Source organism: Electrophorus electricus, chromosome 1 (genome assembly GCF_041902795.1).
Source record: "Electrophorus electricus isolate QZ-2024a chromosome 1, ASM4190279v1, whole genome shotgun sequence".
Lineage (NCBI taxonomy): Eukaryota > Metazoa > Chordata > Actinopteri > Gymnotiformes > Gymnotidae > Electrophorus > Electrophorus electricus.
Window position 1 is genome coordinate 30,122,919 of NC_137497.1, and position 9,892 is coordinate 30,132,810.

General features: G+C 38.6%; 1 protein-coding gene across 1 annotated transcript; it reads right to left on the reverse strand.

The window, feature by feature from the left end:
* Nucleotides 1–933: 933 nt before the first annotated feature.
* Nucleotides 934–9,192, reverse strand: LOC145659654 (choline transporter-like protein 4). The gene is made up of 22 exons (XM_081722402.1): nt 9,183–9,192; nt 8,090–8,138; nt 7,774–7,847; nt 7,578–7,656; nt 6,992–7,091; nt 6,562–6,693; nt 6,283–6,343; nt 5,980–6,091; nt 5,803–5,886; nt 4,868–4,980; nt 4,486–4,608; nt 4,224–4,323; nt 3,829–3,921; nt 3,523–3,625; nt 2,980–3,239; nt 2,730–2,824; nt 2,540–2,643; nt 2,200–2,273; nt 1,873–1,943; nt 1,663–1,757; nt 1,324–1,408; nt 934–1,078 (listed from the first exon to the last, which is right to left on the reverse strand). The coding sequence occupies exons 1-22, from the start codon at nt 9,190–9,192 to the stop codon at nt 993–995; spliced, it is 2,103 nt and encodes a 700-aa protein (XP_081578528.1). The 3' UTR covers nt 934–992.
* Nucleotides 9,193–9,892: the final 700 nt, after the last annotated feature.

A 9,892-nucleotide genomic window follows, 5' to 3' on the forward strand; every position in this document is an offset into this window, starting at 1 on the left:
ATATCATTATGGTAGGCTTCAGTGGATGTACTAGTGTATATGTTAACAAATAGATGCACACCACCAGCTGTCCTAAATCTTTGTGTTAAATATTTTACACTGATACAAATAACCTAGATCCCTTCTAAAGTTCCAGTTATTAGTGGCAACTATACCTTTGTCTTTAATTGAAAACCTGTCTTAATTGATTGGTATTAATCCTTATGAGAGAAAATCCAACCAGAAATGAAATATATTGGTTTAAAGTGAAAGTAATGAATGATGTACTGTACATTTTTAGTGCTGAGAACCAGTCTGTATAAACCATTTGAACTGGACATTTTTTCAAGGCATTGTCTACTGTAAAAATTGCATTGTGTGAAAATCAAAATTACTCTAAGCCTTTTCAGAATGGTGCAAGTATTGGTCATAACGGGCCATGTGGATGAGCTTATGACTTCATACGTGTGAAAAAAGAAAGGAAAATAGATTTCTGGGATTTTATATTCTTATTGTTTTTTTATCAACTGTTGTATCACATCATAAATGTATTCTATATGTTGTAAACGTTCACATATTTCATATATAAAATAGTATTCAGTTAATAAAGTAAGAACATTTGCAATTAGCTCAGTCATTCTTACTAGTTCGTATACTCTCTATTATACGCAGAAATAAAAAAATAATATCATAGCATACCATGGAATGTGATCTTTTATGCATAATCAGGAGTTGGCAAAGAACTAAAACTTCTCATATACCCCACATTTAGGCACAAGCGTACTCCTACTCAATGTTTGCCAGAACATCCAGTGTGTGTCTGCTGTTTGGTCAAAACCAAATCAGTCCTGAAAGACGCCCCGTCAGCTGTCTTCTGAACATTACAGCAGCGATCAGAATGCTGAGCAGTTTTACAGTAACAAAGAAAAAAATACTAACATAAATGCTTGTTTGGTTTATTTATGAAAAGTTTGGAAAAGGATGTGGTCGAAAGCTGTCTTTTTTAAGGCTCTTTAGGACTTATTGAGGATTCGCCACAGAGACCCGGACATGTAGTATGGTCTCAGCATGGTGCCCTCATTACGCTCCAGATCCTCCACTAGAGGAGACAAAAACATTACAGTGGAAGTGAAAACAATGTAGTCCTGTTGATTGGAATATATAGTAGCTTAAGACTGAAGTGTGAGCTAATAATGTTTTTTTTAATTCTACTCTCTCTGCAGTAAAGGGACTGGACCATGCAAGCTTTCAACTGTGTGTGCCCAGTGTCATGAACTGGTGGAATGAGTGTGTGTGTGTGTGTGTGTGTGCGTGTGTGTGTGTGTGTGTGTGTGTGTAGCTTACAGAAGCAGAGAAAAAGGGTGTCCACACACATGCTGTACACACTGAAGAAGCCCTGAGCGATCAAGTAAGCTCCCGCCATCACCGTCTAAAAAAACAGCAGTAGTAGATTTACACGCTGGGCCGTCAGTACTATAACAGGCACTGCTCTACAGAATAAATGTGTAAATCCTGGTTATTTACAAAGTGACTTTACAATTGCTGTCATTAAACCCTTTGGTATCTAAAGAAAGAACCATTTATACAGTGTACTGAATATGCTGATGTTTTGATCTCACACAGAAGCAAGTGTCAGCACTTGAGTTTGTTCTGAGGTTATCCGACAGTGGAGGCAATACATACGATAACGGGCAACCAGTAGTAATGCAGCAGCTGAATCTGGAAATTGTCATCTGGCAGCCTGATTCTCCCAGAGAAGAAGAAGAAAGCCAGCAGACCTTACAGGGAATGTAGAAAACCCCCAGGATTACCTTTTAAAGTGTGTTGTACCTTTTAAATGTGATGAAGTGTAGTATGGGTAACATACACATGACTTCACACTGTATTTCTCACCCACTAATCCGACCACCAGCACTTTGCCGGAAAACAGCAGTGTGTCTGTAACACAGTCCAACACCACCACCCTGTGGACAGAGGGACATGGTCAAGGAGAGCGTGCTAAACTTGAGCTAGAACAATTGGTACTCATATTAAAAATATGTATACAAATTATTTTCACATGAGTATGTACTGATAAATTCCTCCATTTAATATTTTTGCCTTCAAAACAAGGAAATGGAAGTAATTTGTTCCACAACAGCAACATTAAATCATTCATATTCACACACAACCCCATACGTTCAATAATATGTACGAAACATCTCCTGTCTGAGGACTTACCGGTTAATATTTCTCCTCAAGAGCATATAAGCATTCTTGCCAGACACATGGAAATTGTTTCCATGTATAGCAATCTGTATATTATCAACCACAAACAGCATGTTGAGTCAGATTGTACACTCAGTAAATTTCACTAGTCATATGGACACAATTACATACTTTGATGCTATTACCACAAAGTGAAAAAAAAACATATCATACTAATATACACCATACAGTTTTTCATTTAGTTTTTATCTAATACTCATACTAACGCTAGACAACCGATCACTGAAGACACATAAAAACAGTTATTTCAGCATCGATCATTTTTTTGTGTGCAGCTGGATATGAGACACACCATGATATAGGTGTTTCTGTGGAAGAACTTGAGGAATTTATCCAGGAACCAAAAGCAGCATTTGAGGGACATCATCACAAACTGACAACAGAAATTCCGGCAGTCTGTGGAGTAGACAATTGTGTCACACTACAGTTACAGACAGGAGAAAGCAGGACTAAGGTCATGAAGGTTTTATATATATTGTTACCTCTGAACCTATGGTCAAGATATTCCAGAAACATCCGAGGGACCTGGAATATGGTAAGGATGACAGCACCCAATGCTAAAGAGCCGACATGACACCTTGAAAAAAAGCAGTTTAGTAGACTTTAGAGGTGGGGAGCAGTTAGGACTCTGTACTAGGTTAGTAGTCACCAAACCAAGGGAATGTACTTTCGGGTGTGGCTGATATCAAAGCAATCGGAGCGGAGCAGGGATGAAACACGAGTGCTATGTACCCTAGTGTCCGGATGAAGGCTTGTAAGAGAGGGTACGGGGGAATGTCTGCTGGTTTACTGAAGGCCCAGTAGAAGGATGCGAAGGTACCGGCTAGTGTACACTGGCCCAGGGCGATGATGAAGTTCACGCACCAGAGGAAAGCCAGCAAATTATAGATCTGCAGGTAGGGTGCGATCCTTGAGAACAAGTCCGTGTCATCGTATTTAAAAAACACACAGCGCACAGATGGACAATCAGGATGGAGAGAAGCACTGAATTCCTGAAAAGAAACAAGAAGAAGACAACAACAACAGTATAAATAAAAGGAAAGAGATGTGAAATGAATCATTACCACATAAGGCTATTGGAACATGTCAGTAATCTGAATGCGTCTAAAATAAGTCAGTGTGAAGTATGAATATCATATGAAAATCATATACATTCACCATATTATGTCTGTATGAAGCTGCAAATAGCAAAATGTGAATGTTATACTATATATTTGAAAGGGAACAATATTACAGCTTGGATATATAGTGTGTGGGTGTGTGTAGGCGACTGACCTTGGGAATGCAAATCTCAGAGCCTGTGATAGAACTACAGTTGGCTATGGAGGAGTTGAGAGCAGCGACATGGTATACAGGAGCACCTGATGTGGCCAAATACCTGAGGGCAGTAATGGTCAAGGACACAGCCTAACACACACACTCTACACACAAAATACTGACACAAGCACATTTTCAACAACAAACTACCAATACAATCCAAGCTACAGCACTAATTCAGTGGCGAGGACAGATATACAGTTACTGCCTTGCTTTGTTAGCAGGAAGTGAAGGTAGGTGAGAAGAGGAAGTGGCAGAGGATACAGGCTAGTGATTCCCCAGTAGGCCATGCTTATCACCACCAGCAGGAACGTCACCAAGGGGTAAGCCAGTGTGGTCGTCACACAACTCACCGCCCTACACACAGCACAGAGCACAAAAGGCCTCATGTAGCCTTAAGAGCACAAGAGAGCCTTTATACAGGCTGCCCCCGCGAAGTGGCTTTATATGAGTAATAATGTAGGAATGCCGAGACTGCACTGATTTGAAGAAAAATGTTAATGGGTTTCTTGTATCCAAGGTGATTTTCTGTTTATAAACAACAGCAACAACAACAAAAACAAGAAGGACATAGCAGATGGTTGACATTTGTTTAAAGAAATGCTGGCAATGGATATATTTACTACCGCCTATGTGTCTCAAGGCCTAAAAAGCTCTACCTGTTGGACTCTTTGATCAGTGCCAATGCAACAGATATTCTCCTCCCCCGATGTGTCAGGAAGAGTAAAATTACGAATTCCAAAAGACACAGGCTCACCACTGCCACATAAACACAAACACACAAAAATCATTCACATACAGCAACAGTATAAACCAAAGCCATGCATCCATTCTTAGAAAAATTCCTTTCTTTACAACATGTTTGTTTCTACTTTATATACTGTCAATACATGTCTTGTGAGAAAATCTGATAGCCCTTACAGAAGAACAGCCAAGTCTCTTTCACTTGAAGGTAGACAGAGAATTCTGAATTATAAGTAATGTCACCGAGGGTGAGTTTGGAGTGTCTGTAGTGGTTATATTCCCGGTAACAGTAGTAGATACCTGAGAAAGACAGAGTAGACAGCTTACATCCTCATTCACTAATCTAACCCCCTGCAATTTGTCTTTAAAATTAAGGGTCCCATGCAGAGTTCATACACTATAGGGCAGCAAATCAGTGCCAGTCATAGAACCATCCACAGTAATTTGGTATTTTCCTTGTTTCAGTGCAGCAGGAGACCATTCATGAAGGGCTTAATTATTACCCAGTGAGCTGGTCGCTAATGGCAGGTATGTTAAAACATGTATTGTACAGGCTTACCATACGCTCCAGCTACGAGCACTCCCACGATGAGAGCCAACAGTAGCACGAACATCAGATATCTCATAAGCAGGAGGAACATGAGGCTAACAACCATAGCAACCACCAGACCTCTGAGAGAGAGAGAGAGAGAGAGAGAGAGAGAGAGAAAAATATTTACTTAAAATGCATACAGAAAGTTTCAAATTTGTTGTGTATTACTCATCTTAAAATTGATTTAACTATTTTTCCTCATCAATCTAGATAAAATACTCCTCAACAAGAAAACAAACATTGGTTTTTATAATGTTTTGTACATTTATTTAAAATAAAAGTCTGAAATACTGCATTAACATACATATTGAGGTCTGTTGTTAAGACACTTTTTATTGAGCTCTGTTGAATCCTACTTCTATCAATGGTCCCTGTAATTTTTTTTAAACTTCATTAGGGTTCACCTGTGCTTCACTGAATTGACTGAACATAATCAGGGAAGGCAGAAATCTGTCTGTTTATGGACTCACAGTTCATAGTGTCTGAGTGAAAGCCAAGTCATGAAGTTCAGAGAATTGTGTCAAGAATTGTGTCAAGACACAGATCAGGGGAAGGTTACAAGAAATATTCTGCAGCTTGGAAACTGCCCAAGATCACAGTAGCTTCCATCATTCTCCAATAGAAGAAGTTTGAAACCACAAACAGTCTCCCTAGATCTCGCTGGCCAGTATTATATGTAGTATTGTATTGCATATAGTATTGTATTCTATGCAGATTGATGAAGGAAAATCAACTGAAATCTTTCTGTATATATATATATATACACACACACACACACACACACACACACACACACACACACACACACACACACACACACACACACACACAGAGACACACACACACACACACACACTATACAATGTCTGGGTGTAATACAATCTTGTATAAAACTAACTTACATTAATATCCAATACCATGATGTAGCAAAATCCTCAAAAATCCGTAACCCCACTGACTTAAAGTTGAATCCTGAAACAAGAGAGCTGCAAGCAAAAAATACTGGTCAGCAAAAGCAGCTTATAGATCAACACCAACCATCCATGCATATGTGTGTGTGAGTGTGTGTGAAGGATTACTCCATAGCACTCTTTATGTGCTTGACTGTTTCATCTACGGAAGCGAATCCAGGGAGAGAGAAGTCTGGAGGAACGTCCTGTAGTTCAAAGCTAGGCAGGCATTTCCCTAGTGCTGAGGGGAGAGAGACACAGAGAAACAGAAAAATAATATGACTGTAAAAATGAAACCTACTGACTTATGATGGCGGTAAATGCACAGTCCTGGTGGTTTGGTTATGTTTTAGTGCATAGCATAGTCAAACTGTTACAAAACAGGATGGACAAATAGACAGGTAGTTGTAAAGGTAATCCTGCTGTCTGTACCTGGTTTACTTGGGGTGTAGAAATACGGACAAAGCTCTTGATTGAGGATGTCTTGAACACTCTGTAGTAGAAATGCATGTGAAAATCTCATTAACATACTGAATCCTATGTATGTGTGATTGGCTTAACCAATGAATTAATTCCATCTACTTGGAACAAAGGGTTGCATATTGCAAAGACTTCTGATATGACAGATTCTGTTCTGTCAAGGGGGTGGTGAGGATTTATTTGCCAGCGATAAAGTTGGTTACATTGCTCATTTGCAGTGTGAGGTTTTACCATTGTGGTTTGGGCAAGGTCAAGTCTAGGATCACAATACTGCTGCTGAAAGAAGTCTTTAGGTAGGGCATCTGGGGCATACGCCTCTGGGGGCAACTTCCAGAACTCCGAAGGGCATTTTTTAACACAGACCTGCAAGCCAATGCACAAACGCACAGAGTGAAGGAGATCTTATTTGAGCAGCTAAACACAGTGTTGCTTTTCATATTTATATCTACACTTCATTGTTCATTGCATGATACAGAAAAAGGCTCCTAAGCCAAGCAACAAAAAGATACCCAAGCCCCCAGACTTACAAACTTGCATTCACATACTACATAATAAACTGTTTTGTAATAAATGAGTCTCATGTGCAGATTTCTAATAGGCTACATTCAAACGTGTTCAGCCTCTGTACAATTTCAACAGGAAATCTTTGTGGAAATCTCACTTGAGTGGTTGGACACTGGAGACCCTCTAGAGTGGCATCCATTTCTGTGGTTGCTCTGGCACACTTCAGAACGTCAAAGTAGAGGACATTTGGTTTGTCACTGAAACACAAGAGGATGCTGGAAACAAATGCAGCTTGACACATGAATATTAGCCAATTAAAGAAACAATTTTTATTCAGTTTTTTGAGCATGTGTATCAGGCTTCAGTGGTGTAGTCACACCATTACTCCCCTAAATGTTCTTTCTTCTAGGGTGAGTTTGATTGGGGTAAACAATAAACTCCGTAGTGTTGTGACACTCCTAGACCTGAGTTTGGACCCTTTGTTTTAGAGGCAATCATTAAACATGTGTGATTTGATTGGGTCCACTTGTTGCTGTCAATCATGAAAATATTTAACCTAAAATCTAACCCATCTTGCACTGTTGCTCTTTAATGTATCCACATGATTTGAACCTGCACAGCTCCACTGTAATGCTAGTTCTACTCATTTGAGAGAATATTGACAGTGTTCCTTACATACTGAGTGTGCTGTTTTGGTATTCCTGTGAAGACATAAATACTAATCCAGTATGTGAGGGACTTACAAATTGACTCCAGATCCACAGAACATCCCAGTGGAATTCCGGGGCAACAGGACATGACGAGGGTCTCCATACAACAAAGCTGTGTTAGAACCTCTGTTAGAAGGATATCTCACAAGCCATACATGTGTAAAAGACCTTTCTTATAAGCCCAGAATAATCATTTTTCCATGAAAGTGTAGTTGGAAATGTTTCTTACCCAGGATGCCAATAAGCATATAGCTGACAATGGCAGCCACAAAAGCCATACAGCAGATAATGTCTGTACAACTCCTGAAGAAAAACAAGAAGTATTGCTACACACTTGTATCATTTCAATTATGTAATAAAGTTATTTAGCTAAGTCAAATGACTTTCAAATAAGTTTTAGTAGATCTATGGCCTTCATATATTTCTTGTATAGAGCTAATAACAGACATTCTGTGATCCATGATGTGTGTGCTTTAAATAGTTTACTAAAGTCAACTGATATGAAGGAGTAAATGGGAGGAACATTGAGAGATTTAAGGACTCACCTCTTGCTAACTGGTCCCCTGAAAAAAGGCTCATATGGGAAAGGTTCCCCTGAGAACATAGAATATAATGAGTTTAAACCTATGAAAAACATACATTCAGTCAGGTGTGTCTGAACTTTTGACTGGTACTCTATATTTTGTCTAACACATTTTATATACAGTTACATATTTTTATGACACCTTCTGTACACATATGCTTTTGATCTGATACATAGTTACAGATCGTACACTACATGAATGTTTTTAATATGAAATAGACCTAGCAAGTATGTAAGAGCTATTATAATTTTAACATGAAATGTACATGATAGTTTTGTACAATGTTTATTTGTTAACCATTGCATATGGCGTATGGGATTCTCATAAAATCTTTGGCATATGGATGGATATATCTGAAAAAACAAACAAACAAACAAAAAAAAAACACCTCACCATTATAATGCGGTTTCCTGACCATCGTACTCTTCCTCCTTGCACTTTCGATCACACAGAGTCCGCAATGTGTAATGTTACAGTAAAAAATATTCTTACATATGATACTCTGTTCTTATGACGCACACATTCCAGGTTATGGACACATTGTGACGTGTGAAGTCACAGCACGTTCTCATTCTCAGCTCATCAACAAAGGCATCTTGGTCGCGAGCACCTGCCTTCCATGCTGTGCGATGCTCACACTCTGCTTGCTATGTCATGCGTCGGATATTTAGGCCTATACGCTTAAACTGTCCAAGGTTACTGTGCTTTTAACGTACTAAAAAAAGCTAAACAAATAATAAAATAATCTTTACATAATAATGTAACCTTAGGCTTGTCACCAAGATATAACCTGAGGCTAAATGACACGCACCCCGTCCCCTCCCAAAACTACGTCTATGCGACTGACAAATAATTTTTTGACAATTCTGAAAAAAAACTTTAAAGTCTGTAATGTATGCCAGAATAAATGAATGCTCCCAACTCCAATTTTTATCAGGAAGGACATGGACCCTGATTGATTGTTTATTTGAGATAAATAAAAGTCTGCAGTCAGTCTGCGCTTAAAAGAAGACTCTCCCGCCCCCAATCGAGTAACACTTTTAGTACATTTTACCGTCATTCATCGTCGAATCACAGGACGATCGCCGTGTGATTCGTCTGTTCGTCTGTCACTCAGAGCTGATCCATTTCTACGTGTGTTATTGATGAATTTGTGTGTCAATCTGTGTGAAACTAAACAATAAACAATCATGAAATCATTACGGCGTTCCCTTCACGTCGGATACATTTCCAAAAATGTTGTAAAACAAGTTTACAGCTGCTGAAGTTGCAGCAGTTTTGGAAAATAGCGGCGAAGGTAACGGAGCTTTAGAGCCTGAGGGTTTGATCCCTTTGATGAAGAAGAATACAAAAATAAAAGATATCGATGGCTAAATTTATATGATTTTACAATGTTGCTAACGAAACAACAGTGGATTAAGATAGCTACTATATATACTGCTTCTGTGAAAAATTAATGAAATTGATTTCTGATACACTTAGCACAGTAAAAATAATACAGTAAAGTACAGTGGGAAAACAAATCACACACACACACACACACACACACACACACACACACACATATATATATATATATATATATATATATATATATATATATATATATATAATTATTGTCAAAGGTTTGTTTTTAAGCATGACAACAAAGAAAGTAATGCTTTCTGAAATTAACTTAAATTTCTTCTTTCATTCCAACAGATGAGAGGTTATTTTAGCCTTTGACTGAAGATAAGGCACATGCACTACACAAATTTTACTTCC